General features: G+C 50.6%; 1 protein-coding gene across 7 annotated transcripts in view; it reads right to left on the bottom strand.

Annotated features, from left to right (window-relative positions):
- Nucleotides 1–7,963: 7,963 nt before the first annotated feature.
- The window catches only part of Eml1 (EMAP like 1), a 146,428-nt gene continuing 127,040 nt past the window's right edge, over nucleotides 7,964–27,351 (bottom strand). For all 7 annotated transcript variants that reach the window (XM_087195563.1, XM_087195567.1, XM_087195566.1 and 4 more), the window contains 12 exons: nucleotides 27,038–27,172; nucleotides 26,309–26,408; nucleotides 24,635–24,789; nucleotides 23,267–23,392; nucleotides 23,029–23,160; nucleotides 21,758–21,825; nucleotides 19,345–19,433; nucleotides 12,649–12,746; nucleotides 12,478–12,565; nucleotides 11,276–11,371; nucleotides 10,002–10,132; nucleotides 7,964–9,480 (listed from right to left, as the gene is read on the bottom strand). In XM_087195563.1, the coding sequence (XP_087051689.1) occupies nucleotides 9,355–9,480; nucleotides 10,002–10,132; nucleotides 11,276–11,371; nucleotides 12,478–12,565; nucleotides 12,649–12,746; nucleotides 19,345–19,433; nucleotides 21,758–21,825; nucleotides 23,029–23,160; nucleotides 23,267–23,392; nucleotides 24,635–24,789; nucleotides 26,309–26,408; nucleotides 27,038–27,172 (1,344 nt within the window). In that variant the 3' untranslated portion in view covers nucleotides 7,964–9,354. The remainder of the gene's footprint in view (nucleotides 9,481–10,001; nucleotides 10,133–11,275; nucleotides 11,372–12,477; nucleotides 12,566–12,648; nucleotides 12,747–19,344; nucleotides 19,434–21,757; nucleotides 21,826–23,028; nucleotides 23,161–23,266; nucleotides 23,393–24,634; nucleotides 24,790–26,308; nucleotides 26,409–27,037; nucleotides 27,173–27,351) is intronic.

Genomic DNA, 27,351 nt, shown 5'->3' with positions numbered 1-27,351 from the left:
GATGGGTGGATGGATGGGTGTGTGGATGGATGGGTGGATGAGTGGATGGGTGGGTGGATGGATGGATGGATGGGTGGGTGGATGGATGTATGGATGGATGGGTGGATGAATGGATGGGTGAGAGGGTGGGTGGATGGGTGGGTGGGTGGATGGATGGATGGGTGGGTGGGTGGGTGGATGGATGGATGGATGGGTGGATGGGTGGGTGGATGGATGGATGGGTGGGTGGGTGGGTGGATGGATGATGGGTGGATGGATGGGTGGGTGGATGGATGGATGGATGGGTGGGTGGGTGGGTGGATGGATGGATGGATGGGTGGGTGGGTGGATGGAGGGACACAGTAGCCCCTTTGGACATTAATGTACATCACTTATGCCTCTCAAACTCAGGTCTGTTAACACCATGAAATCAGTGCCTCACAGAACACTCTTTGGGAAATACCCCTCAGTTTCATGGCCGGTTCACTATTCATAAACGACCCTAATAAACAGCTTTGCCGGGAGGGGGCTGTCCAGGATATCCTGGCGGAGGTGAAGAGTGCAGCGGCTGCTTATCTGGACTTTGAGAGCCTGGGTCCTTTCCCGCCCCCACTTTGGGCTGTTATCTGAGCCCTGAAGCTGCCTGTGTCTGGGGAGGAAGGTGGGCAGGCGTGGAGTTGTCAGAACCAGGGCAAAGTCTTCCGCAGTGCCAGAGTTTTCAAGGACGTTTTCCACGCACTGTGCAGTTCTGGACGACAGCAGTGGCTGGTGGGTGGGCGGGGCATGGCGAGCTCAGCTGCTGTCCTTTTCAAGAGCCAAGCTCTGCAGACCCTGAGGTAACCTCAGAGATGGGGAAGCCCATTTGACCGACAGAATCTTAGAAATGTCACAGAGCAGGAGACCAGCAATTTCCTAGTTTGGGTTTGGAAAGGAGAAATTGACCCCAGATGGTATAAGCTGAAATGTTACAACCAAAGTCTTTTTCAGTGTCCCTCATTCTGCCCCCTGTTGCCATGACAACTCGCCTAATACAAGGTGCTCAACCAGAGCTTTCAGGTCTTCCCTTTCCTAGGGGCTTCTTCCATGGCCTCCGAAGGTTCATCATGGGATCAGGGGGCTTCAGTTACCTGAGTTTATAGATTGGTGAGGAACGTGGGGCAGGGTCTAAAGAAGTTGATGGGATCCCTGGAATAATGGATTCATCCCCACCATCCCCGGCAGATACCGGGGCAAGAAGGGGAAAGAGAATGGCCGGGCCTCTGAGTTCCTTTTCATTTCTTTTTATATTTAGCTTCTATATGGCCAACCTTCTATAGCATTTCCTAAGACGACCTGTATGGAAACCAGTGATCAGAGCTTTGGGAACAAAACTGTCCAATGTTCTAGGTTTGCTAGGCAAGTTGCCTTCAAATCTTTAAATACTCTACATCTTGGTCACTTTTCTTGTCTCTGGGACACAATACCCAGCACCTGCAACCTAGAGGAGAGGTTTATTTTGGCTCATGTTTCATGGTAAGTTGACTCCAAAGAAAAACCAACATGGCAGAGGAGCAGGGCAGAGGAGAAGCTGCTCATGTCACGGCTGATAGGAAGCAGAGAGTGAAGGGCAGAGCAGGGAGAGAGATAAACCCTTCCGGGCCATGCCCACAGTGACCACCTCTTCCAATAGACCCCACTGCTTAACAGCAGTTAGCTATGAGCGCCATGACTCAGCCACCTTCCAACAGCCCTGCCTGTGAGCACTGAGGCTCTCGGGGACGTCTAGACATAAACCACAATGCTGTGTACATACGGAGTATGCAGTTCTTTCTAAGCTACATGGTGCTCTCCAGAGCCAGCCTGGGATGCTGGTGTAGAACATGGCTTGTGAGATCTGGGATTTATACTTGATTTTATACAAGTGGACCCTCGAGTTTCGACAAGCCTGGCCTATGAACAACTTGGGTTATGACTGGAATTTTAGTTTTAACTTATGAGTAAAGTCTTGAGTTATGGCCTGAATGCTGGCCGCTTGTGCATCCAGCTCTCAAGTACAGATTTAACCCTTAGAGAGTTCTGGAAGGAACATGACAGCATCACTTCCTGTGTGTGGTTGAGAAATCCTGGGCGAGTGTCTCTCTGAGGACACTGAGATCTGCCTGTGTACAGGAGAGAGACTCTGAAGGCTGTGTAGAGGAGCCCGAGCCTTCAATTGACCAACCTGAGTTACAACCAGCCCTTGGGAACGAATTGAGTTCGTAAGTCAAGAGTCCACTGTACACTGGTAAGGAACCAATGCTCTGCTACCACCTGGCTGAGTGACCTCGAGCAAGTCCCTTCACTCTTCATGGTGGAAAGGCACAGCTGACCCTGCGTCTTCAGGCTGTCGAGCAGGGGAGATGGCATTTGCAGATGTGGTCGGGAAGTGAGACACCAGGCACTGCCCTGTGCTGCTGGCGCCACTGCTGGAGAGCGTGATTTGGCAAGATGTAGTGCTCGCCTTAGGGAACCGCTATCCCAGTCCCAGGTAGAGACCCCAGAAAATCCCTACGAAAGTACTCGCGGCAGCACCACTCGTGTGGCCAGTCGCTCGTGTGGGTAAAGGTCCAAAGGCGCTGCCAGGCCACGCAGAGCCCACAACAGGGGCTCCCAAGAAGCTGCGCAGACGCCTTCATCCACATTAAGGGCATAAAAGGTTGGGAATTGGAAATCGTAAAGATTATTGCAAGAAAGGGGTCTTTGGGAGGAAATTGGGTCATTGATTCCAACGCCTTCCTCTCAGGCACCTTGGAGAGATCAGTTTGGGCTCCCTGGAATTAGCGGAACATCGGCAAGAAGCTGAAGGGGCCGCCCCCTGCTGGTGTCCAGCGTGGGAGCCGCGAATGTTTCCTTTGACCGGATGTGAGCCCCGAAGAAGCCAGTCAGCGTGTCCGTCTCACATCCTGCCCGACAGCGACACCTGGAGGGCCGGTGGGACTGGATGGTGCTTGAGGGCTGAAGCCGGAGCAGGGGGACTGCAGGTGAGAGACCCTCAGCAACGTCGGGGTCTTCCAAGAAGCCCTGGAAGCTCTTTGAGCAGACCTAGGGGAAACACATGCCCCACATGGAGAATGGGGGCCTTTCTTTCCCTCTGCAGAACCGCAACTACTGTGGGCGGAACCGGATTTGGTAATTTGAGAGAAGAGTGTGCTCTGATTTTCCACCACCAGGGGACACACGTGTAACCAGCAGCGAGGGTTGCCTGGGATGGAAAGAAGGAAGTTGTAAGTGCGATCCGATCTCACAGTACTGACACCTACATTTGTTCTAAGCCTAAATAACCACGTTTGTTTTTAACTCGTTCACAGTATGAGCTCAGACTACATCTGTGCTCACCAATTCCTGGTGGACTACATGACCCATCTCTTCCCCAGCTCCCTGGCTGCAGGGTGAGGTGAACTTGTGGGTGGTCCCTGCTGAAACACGGAGGAGGTGTTGGACCGGAGGGTGCTGGGATTCCTGCCAGGGAGGGCTGGCATTGGGGGGTGCAGGCTTCTGAGCCCTACTGTGTGCCTGCCAGCTGGGTGACCCAGGAGCGCAGGTCCCTAGGGTGGCCTGAGGCAGTGGGGCACCTGGGCGGGAGGGGCTGGAAGGAGCCCAGGTTTCAGGACAGGGCTGAGTGTTTAGCTCTGGGAGGGGCAGGGGCACCGTGGGCAGCCAGCAGGCAGGTCAGGGTCAGAAGAAGCAGGACCTGAGGCCGCACCCCAAATTTCCCTGGCAGGCAGGTGGGCCAGGTGGTTTATTTCACAGCATCTGTCTCAGCCCCAGCAGAGGGACAAGGGGCACCGTGTGACACCCCGGGACTGAGATCACTGTGAGGTCTGTCACCAGCAATGCCGTCACAGTGGTTACACACAGCACCCTCATCAGCGTGGCAGACTGAAGTGGCCACAGCTGAAAGGACACTGTGGCTTGGAATTGGTTTTAAAATACACCAGCCCACCCTGAAAGCTAGGGAGACAGAGGAAGCAAGAATTTCTAAATGTGGTGGGAATCTCTATTTTTGTGATGTTTGACATTTTCTGTGAAGTTAAAGAGAAAATCTGCGGGAAGAATGGGTCTGGAATCAGTCTCCACCTTGTAAAAGTGCTTGTTTTGGGGTTCGTATTCACCAAAAAGCTGCCTCCCCAGGTGTGTATTGGATAGGCCCCTTTAGGGCCTGAGGGTCCTTTGAGTGATTTCCTCTGTGAGTTCTGTTGTAAGTAGCACTGTGCCAGCCTGTTGCCAGGTCACAGAAGGAAGGTGTAAGGGATGGAGCGTGTGACTTTCCAGTGACCCCCCCGAATGCCCTTGCCCAAGGCTGCCCCTCCACCCCCAGGGCCAGGGTGCACCATGAGAACCACAGCTGTAAGGTCCACAAGTGCTGAGAACTCACCCAACTTTCCCTTTCCCGAGTTCCTGCCAGCACCGGATGCTCCCCTCCTCACCCTCACCCCTGTCTTCCACTGGGCTCTCAGCAGCCTTGTGAGCCTGCTTCCTCTGGTCCAGGTCTTCCCTCCCTGTCCACCCTGCCAAGCCTTGCTCTGCCTGGGGCTGTGGAAAGCCACTCACCAAACACATGCCCTGTAGTGGGGCCCACCAGATGTCCCACGGCCAGCCTGGCCTCTGGACCTGTACCTTCTCTGCACCTGCCCTTGAATTCTGGGGTCCTCAGCTGGATCCGAGGCCCTCTCCTCCTCACCTGCTCGGGCCAATACCCTGGTGTTGTAATGCAAATTAGTGACCCAGGACTGAGGCTCTTACTAGGTATTGAGGACAGCAGCCCTAGATGGAGTTGGGGAGCCCAACACGGAGTGTGCTGTTACGACTCTCTAGGGACCGTATGAAAGCATCTGCTGGAGTCTGACAGCTGTTGGGGACCCCCCAGAGTGTGAGCAAACAGGCCATTGGCCCAAGGGCAGATGGGCCCTGCGTGGACACTGTGGGAAAACTACACAGACCAGGCCCTAAAGAGTACGTAGTCTCCCAAGGGGTAGATTATGTTGCCTACTCAGTGGCCTGAGCTCCCTCCTCCACCCTTAAAAAACTCCTAGGCCAGAGCCTCCTTTGGCATCCTGCTCAGGAACCCCTCCCAGCTAGCAGGAGCTCTACTTCCTTGCCTTTATATTTCTAAATAAATGTGCAGTTTCACTCTTTGTCAGCATGCGACATAGGCCCAGCGTTCTGGTAACACCGTCCCAAGCACACTGGCCTTCTGACGTCAGCCTCTGGTGGGTACCAGCTGAACCACACCTGGCTGCTAGGGGCACCTCCCCTCACCTCAGCCTGGCCTGGGCCCGACTCACCCTCCTGGCTACTTGCAGAGCTCAGCATCTCAGCCCACAGTGGCACCGTCCAACTGGAGAACCCATCCAATCTTCTGCCAGGGCTTCTGATGCCACCTGGACGCCTTTCAGCACCACCTCCACCCGTCCCTGGGCCTCTGTTGTGCACACTCTGGGCCATCCTTGCTGCTCCCTGAGATCCTGGTAACACCTCACTCCAGGCTCCCTGGCTCCGAAAAGCAAATACCAACCCATCCAAAGTACCCATCCAAAATACCAACCCATCCCTTCCCTGCACCAGTGCCTCTGCTCTGACAGTTCAGGGGAAAGCCCTCTCCATGGCTTGCCAGGCATGGCTGCCCCTGCCCTGCAGCACCTTGTGCCCCCTTCAAAGCGGTTCACCAGTGTTGGCCTCGGCCTGTGCTGCTCCTCCCCACTCTGTCGGGGTCGCTTCTTCTCTTCCAGCACCGTGGGGAATCTCCCTGGAGCCCCCAGACTCACTTAGGATCCCCTGTTCTGTGCTCATTTCTTTTGCTGCCCCAGCACGGCTGCCATTTCACACGTTGACATTGATTGCCGCGACTGCATCTACGTCCTCCCGCCACCAGATGTGCCACCAGGCAGGGCTGGGCTGCTTCTGCCCGTGTTCATGCACTGAGCACCTATTTGTTAAGATGAGTTTGGAACAAGTCTCAGACTGGGAGTCATTTCCCTCCCTGGGCCTCAGTTTCCCTGCTCCCCTAGCCTGGTAGTGAGCCGCCACAAGTCCCCACACACCTGCAGGCAGCGAAAGTGACAGATGGCTCCAGCTCCTCCCTCCAGGGTGACTTCCCGGGCTGCAGCAGGCTGGCAAAAGGCTCAGCCCGCCATGGCCCTCGAGTGGCCACCCTGAGCAGGGACCTCGCCCTCCAGGCCTGCCCACCGGTGCCACCTCACACCAGAAGCCCACTTTCCAGGGCCTCACTCCCTGGCTCCCCTTGTCCTGCTGGAGAAACACAGGCTCTTCCTGACAAGGGTGTCCCAGGGCGCCACTGCTGCTTTTAGCAAGAGACTATCTGGGGACCCGCGTGGCCCCTCCGTGGCCAGGAGAGTGCTGGGTACCACGAAGACTCCCCAGGGTGTGTGTGACTCCATGAGAGAAGGAAACATGCACCTCTGCAGATGGTGCAAGAGTCCTAGAGACCATTTCACCCACACTGTGAGCTGCCATTTACAAGCAGATGGGGCTGGCTGTGTCCTCCTACATGAGCTTGGAAGCATGGGCTGGGGGCCACGACGGGCTGAGAAAATCGTGTTTGCTCCGAGTGCGACCTCAGCAACGCAGGATGGCCACGAGCACAAACTTTAAGATGGTTAAGTTTCAAAAGCCCCTTGAGAATTTTTTTCCAATGGCAGATTTTCTTGTGCTAACAAACTTACCTGTTGTAGCTACAAATAAAAGGAGCCCTTTACTTTCTTCATCTTACGTGTCACAGGGGAGCCAGGCTGATGCGGCCAGCAGCTGTCTCTGTCCCAAGGTCCCATCTAGGCCTAGTTTGCCTGGGGGGGTGAGCAAGCCTTGCTTGCTATGTTGCTGAGTGAGGAAATAATCAGTATTTGCAAGGTTAATACAGGACCATCAAAAGACAGCACTATCTTCATAAAGTGGACCTTAGAGTTACGACTGGCCTGACATACAAACAACTTGGGTTATGACCGGAATTTTAGTTTTAACTTAGAAACAAAGTCTTGAGTTACGTCACTTGTGGTTCCAGATGGTCTCAGATACAAATTTAACCCTTAGAGAGTTCTGGAAGGTACCTGACAATGTCCTTTCCTGTGTGGGGTTGAGAAATCCTGGGCCAATGTCTAAGGACACAGATCTGCTGTACACAGGAGAGACTCTGAAGGCTGTGTAGAGGACACTGAGCCTTCAATTGACCAATCTGAGTTACAAACAGCCCTTGAGAACGAATTGAGTTTGTAAGTCAAGGATCCACTGAAATTGCCTACGCTTAATAGACATGAAACTCTTATAGCTATTGTTATGGTTTATTCCTATGGGCTCATAGGCGGGGATTTTGGAAGGTGATTGGATCATGGGGTTTGGCGCTGTGAGGAGGTGGGGCCTGGCCATGGGGGCGTGGCTTGGAAGGGTGCATCTCCCTGCCTGGCTCCTCCCTTCGCCCTCCGCTTCCGCCCACCTGTGTGGGGTGCTTCGCTCCACTGCGCCCCTTACCACACTTTCCTGCCTCGGAGCCAGCCCGCTACACTGCAAACCTGAGTCAAAATAAACCTTTCCTCCTTTACTCTGGGGGTGTGGGGTACGGTGTCTCAGCAGTAAGGAAAGTGATTGTTCATTATTAATAAAACATGAAGTAGCACACACAATAAGTGTATAAATATATAAAATATTAGTGTCTGTGTATATTACAGATTGATCAGTCTATGATCTATCATTTTGACTTACAAGTCAATAATGGATCCCTTTCCCTTCCCTGATTATCTAATTATTTCTTCAATTATTAATTTAAAATGATTGTTTTTGCCAGTATTTACATAACCAAGGAAACTAACAACTGGGAGTGGTAACTGGATTAAATTCTTCAGTTATTTCTTGGAAGAATGCGTCCATGCTGTACTCAAAGTACAGTTCCATTTGCAAATGAACCAAGTGAGAAAAAAAATCTGAGTATGAAACAGAATATAGTGTGAATCATATCTAATTTTAAATATTTTAATTTATATGCTTTCAGGAATATAGGTCAATAAGAAATCCACTTTTCAAATTTTATTTCATTACAGAATATATTTGATAAGGATACATATGAACAGATTCATCTTTAACACGCATTGCTCACTGGTGTCCTGCACTCCCCAGCAGGCTACAGATGTCATGAAAAGCATCTTCAGGTGTTGCACGTCATCAGCCACTCTAAACAACCAGTGCTGTAGAGTTTGGATAATTGAATTCATCCACTTGCTTAGAACGAGTAAAAATTTTAATATTTGTTCTTAAGTCTGTTTATTACTTTTCTATTAAAAATCTGAGATACATTCCCCAATGTAAACAATAAATTTCAATCTGTCACACAATGGATAAGGCCTTCTTGACAAGTTTATGCCACCTACGTTCTACTCATCGGAACACAGGCTTGTTTCATACTGAACCGAGCCGTCCACGCACAAAAGACGGGACGAGAAGCTGCCCTTCGTGCCCGCAGCCTTTTGAGACCTCTCCTCTCCGCAGGTATACTGAAGAGATTTCTTCTTCACTTGGTCTGCTTCGTTGTAAAATACAAATGTACAGTGTCCATAGCATAAAGCAGTAAAACCTGGCCTTAGGTATTTATTTTGAGTTGCTAACACGCTATACAAGTACAATACCATGTCATGCCATTAATATACAGAGGAAGCGGCGAAATGTCTTGCATTCATCGGGGCATGTGAGCAGGACGGGTGCCTGTGTCTGGGGCAGCAGGGCAGTGTGACTGGAAACGGAAGCCCTGTACACCCTGCTGCAATGGTCAGATTCGTCTGCTCATGGAACAATGCAACCCTGGCCTGCCAGCCTCCCAAAGTAAGAGTTTCATGAAATCCTAGAAAATGTAACCAAAGAAAGTCTCACATTTGCATTTCCTGACTCAGCTATGCGAATCACTGATTCACTCTCTTCTCAAATGATTTATCCTTTTAGGACCATTAGTCAACAGTGATCAGCATTCAGTACCTCATTATTATCATAAATATCTGACTTAGCAAGCGAGATGGTGAAACAGTGAAGACTATATACAGTATTTTAAAAGGCATTCTGTGACCATTTTTGAACAGTTTATAGAAAAGATGCTAAGGATTCACTAGTCCCTCCCGTGGATGGCATTGTAATGTGAACCCAGGGACCTGCTCTATTCCGTGCTTCATCTATTATACAACGGAAGCGGAAATGCGCTGCTTATCCGATGTGGTACTCGCTGACTCCCTAAGCTAAGGTAACCGGTAGAGAGATTGTTTTCCTGAGGTGTGTAAGAATTTTTAGTCAAAACAGAAATCACAGTGACCAAGCAGAACTCAAATCTGTCTTCTTGGGCATGACCGCTCTCCAGCTCGTGCGGGGTTAAATGACCCGCCACTGCATGATGCTTGTGTCCTTCCCGCCCGTGGAGATGAGGTGGCTGTCTTCACAAAGGAAGTCCACGTTGGTGACGTGGCTGCTGTGGCCGCCGTAGATGTGGCTCGGCGCCTGGGAAAGGGGACAGGGAGGGCAGCTTACTGCAAAGGAAGCACAGGGACCCGATGGCGCCCGCAGCCTCCACACCGTCCCTTTGCTCAGCAGCTCTCCGCTGTTCAGGACCTGGGAGGCATCAGACCCCCGCTCTCCCATGGACTTGGGGGGTACTGGGAAGGGCGGGACCAAGGAGCCCCTGGGGCCGAGGGTGGGGTCTCCTCCCCAGAGGGTCAGATTCAGGGAGGATTGAAAGGTGTTCAAGGTGCAGGTGGCCCAGCTCAGCGGGGCGGGGGGAGAAGAAGCCATGGGGTAGGGAGGCCACAGAGGTTCACACACATCTGCAGGGCTCTGCAGGCTGTGCCAGGGTTGGGGTTCTCCCAGGGAACTGGGGAGTCCCGGAAGTGCCCGGGGCCACAGGTTAGCAGGGCACTAGCTACACCAGTGGCTGGTAGCACCCACTCACAGCCCATTGCTGTTCAGTGTCCATTCATGCACTCCTCACAGGGGATAAGCTTAGAGGAAAGACAGTCCTGTACCCTAAACTGGGAGCAGGGGTACGAGAAGAGGTGCACTTTGCCGAAGTCGTCGCCGGTCGACACGAGCTTTTTCTCATGGGCCCGACAGACAGCGTTGATGTCGGTTCCATCCGAGCCTTCTGGCCACACTCCTAAAACAGACCACAAACAGCACTGGGGAGGGCCGGGGATGTAGCTCAGTGGTACAGCACCTGCCTGGCAAGCACAAGATCCTGAGTTCCATCCCTGGTACCAAAAGAAAAAAACAAACAAACAAACACTGGAGAGCAGAGAGATGGACCACACTGTGGGCACAGGAGCTGGCCACTGGGCTACCAAGAAAACTAAACAGCCCTGCATCCACCTCAGTGCTGGCCTTTCCTGTGCTCCAGGTGCAGCCCCTTCTGCCTGCCTCTTGGGGCGCCACTTCTGGATCCCAGGGCAGAGCACTGGGCACCCCGTTCTGTGGCCACCTTTGCATCCTCAGAGCACCGGAGAGAGGCCAATCAGGATTCAAGGCTGCAGTTTCTTTTGCTTAGTGTTGGCTCTCTGTACAGGAGACTCTTCAAAGGTGCCTCTCCTGGCTCTCTGTGCCTTTCCGGTGTTTCTCAGCCTAGCTCAGGGGCTGCTGCTTCTCCGTCCAGCAGGTGCGCCTGAGGCTGCTGCTGCCTGCTGGCCGGGCCTGGGGCAAGCTGGGGCTGGGGGACCCTGTACTGACCGTCCCAGTCACTGTGCACGCAAGCTGCATGCATATCAATCCCCTTGGCAGCACTTAGCATGTAACACCAGAAAAGCATCAGATACCTCCGCTAAGGAGATTTGTGAATTCTCATCAAGTTGTGACTTGTAGTCTTTCATGAAAAGATTACAGATAATGCCTTTTCATTTTATTCTACTAAACTGTGGTAATTTATTTGAGGTCATCTAAGAATACATTCCTAAACTACACTCTGAAGGAAGTGAAATATTTAGTTTAAGGACCAAAACATGTAGTAACTCTGCCAGACAGTAAGTACATATGGCGCGTGGAGGGGCCGGGCACAACCTGAGGAGAAGGCTGCAGAGCCTTCTCTCGGGGCCCAGCCACACTGTGGGAAAGGCTCAAAGCCACCTCTCTGGTTCTCATCTGCCAGCCCAGGCCAGGGCGCTGCAGGGAGAGGTCCCGGGGGTTTGCAGAAGCAGGAACTTTGACAAGCCTGGTGATGGTGAGGTTGTCTAACTATTGGAGAAATATCCAAAAAATAGAGGAATGTGTTGTTCCCATTGTGGAGTGGCGCAATCCGCAGGAAACTTACCAAAGACGTGGAATCCCAAAGTGCAGGTGTAGGTGGCCCATTCGATGTCTCTCGTGGCTTCCACACTCACGACTTGCTTACAAGCCGAGGGAACCCCTGGAAAAAGCAAACAGCCTTGTGACACCCAGGCCCAGGCCCCCAGCGCTGCCTCGGGCAGGTCTGAGTCCTCGGAGGCAAAGGCAGGGACCTCTCGGGAGCTGCTGCATGGCTGCCAACTGGCCAGGAGGCTGAGCCGCATCTGGGCTTAGCAGAGGTCACTTCTCTATGCTCTTCCCGTCTCCCCAGAGGCTGTTCCCACAGAACGACCTTTCCTTTCTACGACTAGCCCCTGGTCCTCAGGCTTCCCTGCTTGGCATCCTCTCTGGGGGCCCGGCACACTGCCCTACCTCTGTGGTCGGGTTGTCCCCACTCAGCCCCAGGAGTTCTCACAAATGGCATAGGAGGCCATGCCTGAGCAGGTTCTGCCCAAGGAGTATCCCCCAAAACCATCAGCCACTCCTGAGACTCCAGCAGGACCGGGACAAGCATGCACCTGGTAGGGACACCAGGTGGCACCTGTCCCTACCAGAGGGGCTCCCTGCTTCCCTTCCCCTGCCTGACTGGGTCCTCAAGCGGGCTGTGCACCCCAGAAGTGTGACTTCCTCCCGCCCTGGCTCTCAGCAGGCCCTGGAGTCAGAGCCTGATTTCCTTGTCTGTGAAGGGGAGAGGAACCAGGAAGTGTGATGGACCGTGAGAAAGTGCAGGTAAGTAACAACAAATTCTCTAGGAACTTCTGGTGGGGTGGAGACCAGCCCTTTCTCACTCATGTGACTCCTTCTGCTCAGCCTAGGGCCTGGCACGGGGCAGGTGCTCTGCGAGTGCTGAGGAATCGCTGCCTGGCACTGTGTCCTACGTGGTCAGGAAGTGCTGCCATGTTGCCCTCTCTGTCCCCAGATCCCACCTGGGCCCAACGGCCAGGGGAGGCTGGGAGAGGAGCCCGAGGAGGGACTGCTGTCCTCCGGGGCTGCTCTGCTGTGACAGCCCCAGGACCTGCTCTTGCCCCACACCAGTCATTGCTGCCTCCCTGCTTCCTCTCCTCCAAGTGCCGGAGTGCCTGAGAGGCTGAGACCAGCTCCTCCATCTCACTAAGGGGAGACTGAGGTCAGAGATGGCACCACAGGTCTGAGTCCTGTAGAGACCCATGGTGTGTGGCTGCTACTCACAGTAGAGGATCTCGTAGTCTCCGGAATTGGACACGAGGAACTGCGAGTCCACGGACCAGTCCAGGTGGCTGATGAAGCTGGAGTGGCCCTGTGGGGACAGAGCTGCCTGAGTTTCCGTGCTGACACGGGCGACACACAGATGCGTCCGCACAGGTGTCGTGAGAGACTCACCGAACACTTGCCCACCCTGGTGTATCTCCTCCCGTTGTCGCCGACTCCATATATGTAGATGCAGTTGTCGTGAGAGCCGATGGCTAAGAAATTCCCATCTGTGGAAACAGGACAAATTACATTCCCAGTGTTAAAGGGAAACATTGTATTCATTCCAGCGGACATGCTAGCTGCCACCACAGATCTAGACAAAACTGCCACACTGATGAGTTATCTCAAAGGGAAAATGTGCTTTCAACTGAGTCCTATACCAATTCTGAAAAACACACACCTGATAGGATTATAAAATCTGGTAACAATTTACAGACTCCTTCTGTAAACTTTAAAAATACAACTCCATCCCATCTGCTAGAACTGTTCCCTGTACTCCCATCCACAGCGCTGCAGGGTGGAGGCTCAATTCCTCACTGGGCCGGCTTCCCAGCCTCTTCCCAAGGGCCACCTCTGGAAGTCTCCTCTCCCGGGTCTGGGCACAGCAGAGACAAGCAAGGAAGGAGCTTTCTATGACAGGAGCCAAGCCAGCTGTGTAGCTGGCAAACGTAGGGCCATGTGGGCACAAGGGAAAATGCAGGCTCCCAGGAAGGGCCAGACTGGAGATGTCTGAAAAACGCCAGCCCTTCCTGAGCAGGGACAGAGGGAAGCAGTTCCTTAGGAAGCACCATGGGGTGTGGGGTGGAGCCACGCAGAGGCCTGAAGGGAAAAGGGCAGCAGGGAGGCTCCACAGAGCGGACCAGGGAGGGACACAACACTAGACATCAGTCCCCGTCCTGGTCCACAAATCTCTGCAGCTGGCAAGGGAATTTTAATGCAAGCATTTGTAAAGTACCTCCAGGTCGCTGGCACTACCTACACTTCTGTGACGTCCCCTCCCCCAGATCCTTCCTGCTTCTCCTTCTGCAGAAGAAATCCCACCCGAGACAGCCAGGCCTGGGCCATCAGGAAATGGGGTTTCGGAAATTGCTCAACTTGAAGTCCTTTGACTGAAAGATTCTTTTGTTATGATGTGCAAACCAATATAGATCCAGTAGAAACTAGACTTGGAATTCTGAATTTTGACCTTTTCCCAGGCTAACGTGATGTGGTTTGTCCTCTCTCAGGTTCCCAGCCAGTCCCTGGACATGTGGGGAACAACCAGCCTTCTCCAGTGTGCCTCATCGCTAAGGGAATGCGCAGTACACTGGGTGTACCCGACACAGCTTCCACTTAGCCATATTTTCAATACCATGGGTTTATTAGGACGTGACCCCAACTAAGTCAAGATCTGGATATAACACTGAATGTCTGCCTAATAAATACAAACCAACAAGGGCAGTCAATACACTAACTGCTCCTGCTATGCAGGGCACTGTCTCTTCCCATCATGGACCCCTGGCCTGCCGACCCTCGGACCCTCATTTCTCAGCACCCCGAGGCCATGACAGCCCTGGACCAACACCTGGAAACAAGCGGATGTTCGCCTGGGAAGCAGCCATCCAGGTGCTTGCAGGAGTTGGTACTCAGGAGGTGTTTTCTGCTGACTGCCGCCCTCCCTAGGCTTGGGGCTGGGACTTTCCCACAGATCTTGTCACCACAGGGCGCTGCAGAGGAGGGAACAGGCTCAGGAACAGGAACAGGCTGCCTAGCGACACTGCCAGGTGAGCGGTACAGCAGGAAGGACATGAGCTGCCTGCCACCACCAGGGCTGAGAGCAACAGGCGGGCTGTGGGTGGCGGACAGGTGTCCAGGCTGCCTGACAGGTGGACAGTGTCCCTCGTGCTGTCACAGTGGCACTGGGATTTGGAGATGATGCTGGTGCATCTGTCTGGGGTATAGGGGACACCATGTGGCAGGGGACAGGCTGGGTGCCAGGTACCGGATCCTAGCAGGTCTCAGACCCAGGCAGAAGACGGGGGTTCAATGTTGGGAATAACACAAGGATGAGTATGAGATTCTGATTCATTTCTGTAAAAGCAGAAAACCCACACACACCTCAACCCTGAGGGTGAGATGACAACATAGACACAGCTGCGTGACCGACGGCACCTGGCCCGTCCTCCCCCACGTTCAGTGTGGCAGCAGAATGAGCAGGCTAAGCATGTGCAGTGGGCTTAATGCACCTAAGTATGTTCTTCCTGCTTCTGTTCTCTTTAAGAAATACCGAAATTTTAATCCAATCAAGGCTCCATTTTTTCCAGTCTATAAGGTTCCTGATATGGCTGTCAAGTATGAGAACTGTCACGACTACACTGCTGACATTTTGCCAACTGTCATAGTTGACTCTGGTTTCAAAAATAACATTAGCTTATTAGCATAAGACCGTCTTATGGAAAATACTTCGTAAGTGAAAAAGAGTTGATAAAGCGTGACTGAAATGGGTAGTAGATGGTGGCTCCTCTTTCCGCTGCATCTCACAGCAGCTGGGTGTCTGGCACCGGCCTGGGGCTCTTACTTTTGCCCCTTGTTGCCAGCTCTCTGGTCTCCAGGCTGTCACTAGTGTCACTGAGAAGAAAGGGAAACACATTCCCCAAGGCCAAGATGAACAGGAGCTGACAGGCTTCAGAGGGGGCCCCTCTCGAACTTTGGGGAGGTCCAAAGGAACTAAGGCAAGGAGGGGACGCACCTAAGAGCCAGGGGTGTTGGCGAGAATCAACGGAAAGGGCTAAGACACAGCAGAAACCACAGTGAAAGGCATTCTGGGAAGGTCAGCTGCTCCTACCACAGAGCGAGGGCTCCCAGTGGCTGCGGACTTGCCTGTCGGGGTGAGAAGGTATGAGGTTGCTCAGGGCCCAGGAAACAACCAATCTCAGAAACATTCCGGACATGATAATCAAACATTATGAGCGAGGTATGCCAACAAAACAGACAACTAAAATGAAACAGATCCATATTACCAAACCCAGTCAAGAAGAAATAGCAAATCTGGATAGATTTATAACAAGTAAAGACACTGCATTAGCAATTTAAAAATTTCCCCAAAAGAAAGCCCCAGATGGTTCCACTGAGTTCACATGAATTCTATCAAATATTTAACAAAAACACTAATTCCATTCCTGAGGAGGAAGGAACATGTCCCCAACATACCTGTGAGACAAGCAAGTGCTGTCACAACTAAGACAAAGACACGCAAGCAGACTCCAGATTACTGCCCCTCATGAGCACGGTTGCAACAGTAACCAGAGAATACTAAGGAATGGAAGCCAGCAACACACAAAAGGGCGACACAGCAAGATCAAGCAAGATTTACCACAGGAAGGTAAAGTTGGCTTAAGATTGGAAAATTAGTATAATAATACTTTTTTAAAAAGGACAAAAAACATGATCATCATTACAGATGCAGAAAAAGCATCTGACAAACCCCTGCACTCACTGCACTAAGCATGCTACACAAGTTATGAAGAGGAGGCAACTTTCTCATCATGATAAAGGACACCCTAACCCTAAGGACGAAAGACACAAAGCTTTTTCTGCAAAGACTGGGAGCGAGGTGAGAGATCCATTCTTGCTATTTCTATTTCTCATTTTACTGGAGGTACCAGCTGATGTAATAAGAAAAAAATAACTAAAGGCCTCCAGATTAGAAAGGAGGAAGTAAAGCTTTTTATTTTTAGATGACATGACCCTACATGAAGAAAACCTCAAGGATTACACATATACACCCCTCTAAAACTAGTAAGAGTGAAGAAAGGTGATATAAGATCCATATGCAAAGTTCAATTTTACTTGTATTTAATAGCAACCAGCTATTTGAAAATAAAATTCAGAAAGAATTCCATTCACAACACCAAAGAATGACTCAGCAATAAATTTTAAAAAGGAAGTACGAGATTTGTGTTTCAAAAATTATAAAATAAGCTGGAGTAGTAGCACACACCTGTAGTTCCCAGCACTCTGGGAAGCTGAGGCAGAAGGATTGTAAGTCCAAGCTTAGCCTGGCCTACTTAGTGAGACCCTGTTTCAATCAATCAATCAGTCAGTCAGTCAAGGGGTGAGGAAGTAACTCAGTGCAAAGGCCCTGGGTTCAATCCCTAGTACTGCAAAAAACAAGAAAACAAACAAACAATAAATAACTATAAAATGATCATGAGAAAAAATTTTTAAAAATCTAAATAAATGGAGCATCACTACATGCTCATGGATTAGAAGACTCAATGTCAGTAATCAAGGTGACGATTCTCCCCATATTGATTTGTAAATTCAACACAACCCCTATTTAAGAGCCTAGTAGGCTTTTTAAAATTAGAAATTAACAAGCTGATTCTAAACATACAAAATTTTGGGCTGGGGATTTAGCTCAGTGGTTCTGCCGCCTGCCTCGAAAGCACAAGGACCCAAGTTCAATCCCCGATACCAAAAAAAAGTTCTGTAAAAAAAAAAAAAAAAAAGTTCTTGAGCAAAGTCTAAACATATAAAATTTTATATATGTTAAGGACCTAAAATACCCAAAAGAATTTTGGAAAATAAAACAATAAAGTTGGAAGTTAATTTCAAAACTTACTCCAAAATGTACTAGCACAGGATAAACACAGGAATGGGGACAGGACTGAGTATCTGAAAACAAACCATGTTTATAGTTGATCGGTTTTTGACAAAAATGTTGACAGTTCAATAGGCACTGGACAATGTTTTCAAGAAAAGGTGTGGGGACAACTGGACATCTACTTTCAGAACAAATACACTTTGACTCTCCCTGCTCTGTGTGCGTAAGAGTTAACTCAATGGGCCGGAAATGTAGCTCAGTGGCACAGTGCCTGCCTGGCAAGCACTAGGCCCTGAGTTTGATTCGCAGTACCAAAAAGAAAAAGAAAGTTAACTCAAGATGAGTCACAGACCTAAATGCAAGGCTAAGCCAACTCTCCTAGAACAAAGCATGGGAAAAAATTAAGCATCTTGGGTCTGATCCGTAAATGAAAAAAATCGATTAACTGGACTTCATCAAAACGAAAATAAAATTTTAATTTAATAATTAAAAACCTTTGTGCCTCAAAAATACTTCCATTAAGTAAATAAAAGACGCCAGGAGTGGTGGTATACTCTTCTAATTCCAGCACTCTGCAGGCTGAGGCAGGAAGATTGCAGATTTTAGCTCAGCCTGGGCAACTTAGATCAGGTCTCAAAATAAAAAATATAAAAGGGCTCAGTACAAGGCAAATACTGGGAAAAATATGGGTAAACCATGTATTGGACAAAGAACTTAAATACAGAAACAAGAGCTCTTGCAAATCAGTAATAGACAAATGAGCAAAATATTTGAATAGCTATTTCACCAAGGAAGATCTAGGAATGATTAACAACGACATTAAAAATGCTCAACATCAGTAGTCATTAGGGAAACGTCAATGAAAATGAGATATATTACACTTCTCTTAGAACAGCTAAAAAAAAAACAGTGACAGGTGTTGGTAAGGATGTGGAACCCTCACACATTGCTGGTAGAAATGTAAAACAGTGTGACCACTGTGAAAACCAGTTTGGCAGTTCCACCAAACTAAATATAAATATGTTTACCATATAACCCACCAAACCCACTCCTAAACATTTACCCAGAGAAATGAAAACACTTCTGCAAAAGGCAAATATACATGAATATTCATAATAATAAAAAGCTAGAGGGCTGGGGATTTAGCTCAGTGGTACTGTGCCTGCCTTGAAAGTGCAAGGTCCTGAGTTTGATCCCTGGTACCCCACACCCCCTGCGCCAAAGCTAGGAACAATCTAAATGACCATTAACTGATGAATAGATAAACAAAATGTGGTATATCCATAAAATGGAATACTATGCAGCAACTGAAAAGGGATTAGCTACAACTATACATAAAGTAACACAGATTAACCTCAAAAACATTATTATAAATGAAAGAGGCCAGCTCCAACAGGCTACAGTGGTAATTCAGTTCACAAACTTAATTCTTTCCATGACTCTGGTCACACACCAAAACAGTTAAGAACTGAATCAAATGTCCCTATAAGCTCAACATTGAACCTAACCACTGAATTGATTCAGTTCTTATCTAATTCGGTTTGTGATCAGAATTGTGGAAAGAATCAGTTTGTGAACTGAGGTGCTGCTATATATACTGTATGATTCCGTTGAATTTTATGTCCAGAAAGGGGAATTTGTAGGGGCAGAAAGCAGATCAGTGATTCTCTAGGACTGGAACAGTAGGTGGAGATGAATACTGAACAGGCAAGGAAGGAACATGGAGGAGGATGGAGAGGTTCTAAGACGGGGTTGTGGCGATGCCCATACAGCTCTTCGAAGTTACTAGAATCACGAGGTGTACATTCGCAGGGGGCCATCTGTGTCATGTAAATGTCACCTTCAGTAAAGCTGTTACAAACACTCACCCTTTTGAGATATATACAACATTAAGGAGACGACAACATTAAGGAGATTCAAGATGACCTGAGAGGAGGGCGTGTGTGTGTGTGTGTGTAAGAGAGAGAGAGAGAGAAAGAGCGAGCTCTAAGAGGTTGTGGAGGTGAGAGACCAGCCCAGCATCCATCACTTCTGAAGCAGGCGATGGGTGGGTGGGGCTCCAACTACACTAATGTAGTCTTTGAAATTGTAGAGTGCGAAGTTCCGAACCCACGCACGTGACCGAGGAGGGGGAGGAGCCCTGAGGCCCCGGCTCGCTCTGTGTAATGGCAACCGCAAGCGCACTGAGGAAAGCTGAAGACCGCCAACCCTGCGGGCGCCTGGGGGCAGCGTCCTCTAACCTGGAGAGTAGCGCATGACCGACAGCTGCTCGTTCCCGTCCGTGTGCACGGTGACCAAGTCTTTCGTTTCCGTGTCAAACACAAACCACCTGTTGGAAACACGAGAAAGAGTGCAGTGAGCTGCTGAGTGGGAAACAGAACACGCCCCCCGCGACCTCGACAGCGAGCGAGCGAGCGGCCTGTCCTGGGCCAGCCGGGGCGCTGCGGTGCTCAGCAGGAAGCTTGTTCCGGGCGTGTCCAGAGCGAGCCTCCTGCGTACAAACACCTCCTGCAGAAGAGAACGGCCTCCTGCCTGTCGCTTGGCAGTGGCTGCTCAGCGAGTGTTTCGTTATCTGCACGAGGAGGGAGAGAAAGTCCGGGGCACGAGGCTGCCGACCGAGACCGCTGCTGGGCTGTCCGGGCCAGCGTGCTGTGGACAGATCAACACGACTGAGGGGCTGGGGCCCGGCAGTGATGCTCCTGGCTGCACAGAGGCTGCAGCTTCCGGGAAAGCCGGGGAGCAACCAACAGGGTGCATGGAGGGACAGGGAGCCCGGCGGGAAGGGGACGGATGGGAGCCCAGCATTCGACCATCACCCTGCAACAAGGGGGTTAGCGTCCACTCAGGACGGAGGTGGACACGTCGCGTCCTCGGGGAGGCCACAGCACTCTCTCCGGGTGTGTTTAGTGCCCGAGTGACGGGACTCTGTGTGTCGTTAGGACAGAATGCACACAGCCCACTGCTGCCATTTCAGCACCACCCGGCCACTGCACAGGGTCCTCCTGCCTGCTCGCCTCCCCTTCCGGCTCCACCTTCCTGGGTTGGGATGTTGCTTCCCGCCTCTGACTGCTTGCATCCTGATGCCTATTCACCCTTCACGTGCAGTCTGAGGGAAACTGAGGCCCAGGCACAATAAACAGATGGGGCTGACTGGAATCTGCCCGTGCCAAGTCTAGGGAAAGGGCCAGCACTGGGCACACCCGGCCTGCAACCCGATTCGGAGGCCCTGACAGAGGGGGGACTAGGTTACGAGTTCGGCCTCGGGATCCCTCAGGATGCGATCTGGGGTCCTGAGTGCTGTCACCATCAACTCCACACACTGGTAGCAGGTAGATGGCGGTGGTGTCTGGTCCTGGCTGGCGTCCGGTCCTCAGAGGGTGCGGCCTACTGAGTTCGAACCTTGTGCTGTCTCCGGGAGAGCTGAATGGCAGGCAGGGAGTGTGTGTGTATGTGTGTGTGTGTGCGTGTGTGTGTGCAGGTGTGGGTGTGTCACCATGCAACACCTTCTCAGAGAATTCTGTTCATACGTGGAATCTGCCTCTTAGGCACTGTACCCACCACTCAGGAGCAGTTACTCTTTATAAAACTGTAGTTGCAGCTACAGCCTCCGAGTGGTACACTTTTTAAAGAGAAAGGATGGGAGGAGCTAGCAGAAACTCTCTGAATGCAACCACAGTAAGTGCATGTAAGTGGTTCCTTTATCTGTGGTTTGAGCTCCCCATGGCCAACCCTGGTGTGTGGAGAGTCCCCACAGAAGGAGCTCCCACCTGTAAAGGTGTGCACCGTTCCACGTGCACCTTGGTCCCTGAGTCTCACTGGCAGGCAGGATGTCACCTCATCTCATCATAGGACAGGGAAGCGAGCCCAGGACAGGTGAGTTTCCAGAGAGAGACCACAGCACACACTTCCATCATAGTTTACTGTGAGGACTGCTCTATTTTATTATTAGCTGTGGCTGACAATCTCACTATGCCTGATTTATAAGCCAGGCTTTATCCAGGTGTACGAGAAAACGGTATAAATGGGGTCCATGCTGTCCACAGGGGTCTCAGAATGAATCCCCAAGGGTGCAGGGGCCTGCTCTTCCGTGACAAGCAGCAGGAGGGCAGAATCAAGCCTTGACACTCACAACATGACCATGATTCACAGAAAAGGAGATGAATCGCTCAGAGACACCACTGCCCAGTAGCAAAGCTGGGGCTCCAACAGGATTTATGGCCTGGTGCATGGTGGTGATTGGTAAATATGTACTGACTGAATCTGAATGCGGGGCCGGGTCCTACTCAAAGGGCTGCTAGAACAGACGGCTTTGGCCTCAGTATTTTGAAGCCAGGCTTCTCCCACACAGCAGCCCCTGTAGGGGTTCTTGGGGCCTCTGAAGTTGGGGACAGATGGGAGAGAGGTGGGCAGTGGGGGCATTTGGGGAGGGGGCACTTTTACAGGCGAAAGCATCTATGGCCTTCCAACGATTTCCCTCAGGTTCAAACAGGGAAGGACCTTGGTCTAAGGTTTGCTGTTGAGTTCTGACCTATTTCTTGGCATGCCATGGCGGGTGGGAAGATGGGCCCCCAGCCAGCCTGCCCCGTCCCCAGGAAACACACAGCGAGCTCCTGTCCACAGCTCTGAGAGCTCGGGCCTTGCTGGGCCGCTTACCTCCCAGTGAGTGTTCCAACTGCAACCACAGACCCTGAAGGATGAAAACCAGAAGACTGAGCTGGATCCTAAAACATTGTAAAGGAAGTGTAAATGGATGGCCAGGCACAGCACTACTGCACACAACCCACCCGCACAGTTCCGGGCCCTGGGCTCCACAGCTCAATCGAAAGCCTCTCTTCTCTCCAGAGAGGAGGGTGCTTTCCGTGTGGATACGTGTCACATTCCATGCACACTAAATCAGTATCTTTTGGGGGTTTCCTCTTCCTGTCTTACGTCCTCTCATATCTATAGCAGTAGGGTGAAAGACACACAGATCCGTGCTCTTCACCCAAGCTGTGGTCTGTGCCCAGCTCCCGGCCGGCCCTGTGCTTGATGTGGAGCCCGTGGAAGAGTGTGCTTGGCCCATTTGCAAAATGATCGCTGGCCACTGAGAGAAGGACGGGACAGAGGGGCACAAGGCTGCTGCCAGAGAAGCCGAACACACAGGCATCTGGGACACCAGCTCGATGCTCTGCCCTGAGTGGGAGCAGTGGCCACACCCAGGGCTGCGCCAGGTCTCCACGTGGCCATTCTCTAGCTCCTCTGTGTACCCAGCTCAGCTGTGCACCTGGCTCCTCTGTGTACCCGACTCACCTCCCGACACTGAGGACCAAGAGCCGAAGGGACCCGTCCAAAGCTCCGGGGTCAAGGGGAGAGGGCTTGAATGGATGCCAGGGCCTAGCACCTAGCAAAAGCCAGGACTATGGGGGCTGAGGGGCCGATGGGCGGCTCTCAGAGGGACATTCGGTGTCAGTGAGGGCACAGCAGCACAGGCCGTGACCTGGATGCACCGTGAGGCCACAGACAGCCTCGGCTTGGAGTCCGACGGAGCTGGGCATAGCCAGCATCTGCCACCCACGGCCTCAGAGGTCATGGTTCGTTATTAACCCACCTGAGCCTCAACTTCCTCACAGTAAAATCAGAGCAAAAGGCAGCCTGCGATAGTACACAGGCTTTTCATCCTAACAGTACTTTCAGTACTCCGGTCAGCCACAGGGCTACCCTTGAGAACCCCGACAACCAACTTGTGGTTGAAAACTTCCACAGTAAACCTCAGGGTCCCAGGGCCGAGACCGCTCATGGCAGCGACCAAAGCTGTGTGATTCTAAGAGGACACCAGGTGTTGCTTGCTCGGAGGCAACTTCCTGTCACTATTAAGGTCATGCGAAACATAAACAAGGATGTTCCGGATGAGTTTCTACAAGAGAACTGGAAATGCGCGTGTTTACCTCTATGATTCTGTCCCAAACAGGCCGGTGCCCCACGGCGTCCCAGAGGGTGGCATGCTTGTCGTGCCCGCAGGTCAGGAACTGAGGCTTGGTGGCGTGGACAGCCAGCCCCCAGAGCTCATCGGTGTGACCCTAAGGAGACACAGGGTTCCCTGAGACCTCACAGGGGCCTCTCTCCTCCTCGGCCTAACCCGAGGCAGAGTGGAAGCTTCCGCCAGCGCTGCCCAGCCCAGCATACCTGGGTGATGGGTGCGAAGTCCCCGGACAGGGTGCCCTGCAGGACAAAGTTTCTCGTTGTGCCTATCAAGATGACATCACCCTTCCCTTCGGCCACTGTCCGGATGGGGCCGAACTGTTCGGGAATCTGCGTTGGAAGGGGCCACGGAAAAGAAGGGCTTAAGATTTCATTAAATTGTTAGCTCAAGCATTCAAAGTAGTTGTTTATATGTCATACGATAGCCCCTGTGACAGACACATGCACATACACACACGGAGAGAGAGCTGGGCTTGGTGGCACCAAGCTTTTATTTTGGGACAGGGTTTTACTAAAGTGTCCGGATAACTTGCTTCTGGGGAGGCTGTGGCAGGAGGGTGGTAAGTTCTAGCCAGCCTGTGCAACTTAGGGAAATCCTGTCTCAAAGTAAAATGGGCTAGGGATATGGCTCAGTGGTAAAGTGCTTGCTTAGCATGTGATGCTCTGGGTTCAATTCTCAGTAAAACACACACACTCTCTCACACACACACACACACTCATGCACGCACAGGCGGAAACAGAAATATAACTAGAAAGATACAAGAGCTGGCTGTTAGGGAGTGATCTAAACCCCCCTTCAGCGCTGGAAACTGAGCCCAGGATCCTGCACACACTAGGCAAAGACTCTACTTTTACTTTTTTGTTGTTGTTTTTGGGGGGGGTTGTTTGTACCAGGGATTGAACTCAGGACCTTGCGCTTGCGAGGCAGGTGTGGTGCCACTGAGCTAAATCCCCAGCCCTTCTACTTTACTTTTTAAGCCACCAACATTTTACATATCTTAAAAGAATCAGCACCAGTGATGTTGTTTTTATAAAATGCACTTTTTTTTCTGACAAATGAAAATTTGAGGCATACAACTGGCTCCTACTGGAAGGCAGGGCTGCTCACGAGCTAATGGGAGTAAAGCAGTTCTCAAGAGGAGGTGGAGCGCTAGAAACGCTGGCCCTCAGCTGAGAGCCATGCAAAAAGTACAAATTTAAGAAAAATTAGCTCAAAGTGAGAACGTGTACAAAGTGACACACTGGACGCTAGTGAGAAGAGAGGAAATCTAAATGATAAATTAAAATGTGAGTAATAGTCCCCTGGAAATGATTAAAATTTCCCCAAGAAACCAATTAAGATTGGTTCTATTATAATACATTTTAAGTGTGAAGTGTTTTGCATGCTCAGACTTTACAGGCAACTCTGTCTCAGTTGAAAACTGCCTCTATCATTTTAATAAAATATGATACTTTCATCTTACCAGTTTTCAGACCCCTAAGCCAAAGATTCCAAACTAACATGGGAACTGGCCAGGATCAAAGCTTAATAAGGTTCAAAAGGAATTTCTGTAGTTGTGCTCGCTAACTTACCTCAGTTTTATGAAGTTTTTGATAGTTCCCGTTCCAAGAAATGAGCTTCCGGTCCTTCCCTCCTCCTGACACCAGCGTGCCATCCCTTAACATACAAAGTGCAAAAATGCCACCCTCGTGGGCCCCTTGAACCGCATAGCTTATTCGGTTCGTACCTAAACACACCAGGAAAACAATCATTAGTGTGTGATCTGAAGGCTTGCCTCTACCCATTTCAAATCTCTCTCATTCTCTTTCTTGCTCTCTCATTTTTTTTTAACCTAGGCCTTGGTTGAACCCAGGGCCTTGAGTGCTGTACCACTGAGCTATATCCCCAGGCCTCTTTAAAAATTGTTTTTATTTTGAGACAGGGTCTTCCTGAATTGCCTGAGTTGGCCTTGAGCTTGGAATCTTCCTGCCTCAGCCTCCCAAGCAACTGGGATTATGGGCGTACACCACCACGTCTGGCTTGTATTTCAGTTTTGCTTTAAAAGGTGAGATGATCAGTTAAAAGATCATTGTAACCTGGTGCTGTGAAGGACCCAATTTCTGGAAGCTCCTGGAGTACCACACAATCGGGAACTGGATTACTCCATGCCTGAGGAGACTGTGCCAACCCAAGCATCATGTGGCCGGAGCACCTGTCTGAGAACTCAGGCCTGGTGCCCAGAGGGACAACCTAGTATTCTCAGATCCATCGCGTAGGATGTGCCTACTGCGTGTCCCCAGGACTGACTCAAGGCCTAAGTGACCCACGAGTGGCCAGGATGCTGTAAAAGTCATCTTAGCATTGTGACATCACATGAGTCCGTCGTCCTCCACCTGCTCATGCCCACATCGGAGGCGTCTGAGGACAGGGGACCATGTGCTGCCCCAACCTCTGGCCTACAGTGCCTGCCTGCCAGCCTGCACCCAGCAGGTTTCCCACGTCATTTGTATGAGTCTAGCACATGTACTTAGTGCAGTAAATATCCGCCAAGTGCTCTGTGAATTGGAAGTTACTTTAATATTTAATTACTCATCATAATAATTTGTTAGTAGAGCTTGTAATAAAGTTATTAACTCCATCATAATACCTTGGCATTAAAGAGCCTTTTAGAACAATATATGAGGTGTGATTAAAAAAATATAGTGACATTTAAATTTTAAAAATTTATGACAGTAAAAGACATATTGCCATTAATTCCCCTCAAAATCCTCCCCCTCGCTCCGAACACACTTTTTCCATTGTTCTCGCCATATCTGGAGCAGGTCTGGAAGTTCTCTTTCATGAGTGTCTTCTGTTGGGCTGTCATAGCTACCTTGATGTCCTCATCAATTGAAAACATTGACCTTTTGTGGCCACTTTGACTTTGGGGAAGAGCCGGAAGTTGCACGGTGCCAGATCCAGTGAATAAGGTGGCTGAGGACACAGTGTCATGTTTTGACTTTCTGCTGGATGGCGCTCGGCAGCAGCCTTCCCCGTACTATTGATCACACCTCATAAAGACACTCATGAAAGAGAGTCCCAGAACTGACAGTCAACAATTTACTATTCACCAGTTTTCATCCATTCTAGTTTTATGGTTTCAAGTTACACATACACCTTGGGATCTAACAGCAATCTTGTAAATTATATTAAAAGATAATTCTTTAGAAGTTGCCTTTCACATAACACTACCAAAAGAACTGGTCTAGGGAGTAGTCACTGGTTACCTTTTCCCCATACTAAGATGTTGCCACTCGAATCTCCAGTAATGGTGTCACCGTTTTCAGAAAATGTCACGCAGAGGACAAACTTTGGCTTTTCTTGTTTCTGCAGAATGCAGTGAATACAGACACATTTAATCAAAACGTCCTCTATTTGTACTAAGAGCAGGCAGGGTCTCAAGCACAGCTGGATCATGTCAGCTACTGCCCTTCACTTTTATCTACTGTTAGTAACTTACACCGTGAGGTTAACTTCACCAAGAGAAAGAAATTTCTAGCAACGCCAAGTGGCTGAGGAATCCCAACGTTGCAGACAGTTCAACTAGAAGGGGGTGTGGAAGTGGACTTTGCGGGGGTGGGCTATACTGTTGTGACTGGAGAGTAAGAACAGAGCCCCACACCAGAATAAAGGGGCTTCTAAATGAGCTCACAGGAAAGGCTGGCTAGCCAGAGGGACAAAGTGTCTGCCACCCTTTGCAGACAGGGTGCCCGTTCCCTCGTTGTCTGATGCCCCGTAGGCAGGCTCTGCCCTCCCAGGCCAGCACCTTCCAGCCAGGCTCCCCAACTGTATGAGGGACCCAGGGGGTGACTTTTATTTCCATACCCCCCAGATGCACCCTCACAATTGTCACTGAAACAACTGCTAAGGCTGGGGGACTTCAGTGCTCCCATAAAGTCTAGAAGGCTACTGTATCCCTCCGGGGAGGAGAAAAGAACAATGGACCTTAGCTTTACCTCGAACAATCCTTGCTTCTTAATCAGGGAGTTTCCTTCTAGTGTCCAAAAGTAGAGATGAGATTTTCCGCAAGTAACTATGATACTGGTGTCCGTGGGGTGGAAATCCGCAGCGAATACCGCTTCATTAGAACACTTTAAGAAAACAGGAGAAGGAAATGCCTCAAATCTCTTAGGACACTTAGGAAGGTAAATAAAATTGGAATCACAAATCAATATTTCATTCATCCAGACACCAGGCCTCTTGACATTTGCCCCACGGAATTAATCTTTCGTGAAGTTGTGCTGGTCGAGGCTCTCGACTCCTCCCTGGC

The sequence above is a fragment of the Heterocephalus glaber genome, unplaced genomic scaffold (assembly GCF_053883595.1).
Source record: "Heterocephalus glaber isolate CG9 unplaced genomic scaffold, H.glaber_assembly_v1.0 deba00001608, whole genome shotgun sequence".
In the NCBI taxonomy this organism is placed as follows: Eukaryota; Metazoa; Chordata; class Mammalia; order Rodentia; family Bathyergidae; genus Heterocephalus; species Heterocephalus glaber.
The sequence above is the reverse complement of the archived record's forward strand: the minus strand, read 5'-3'. Positions and strand labels throughout refer to the sequence as shown.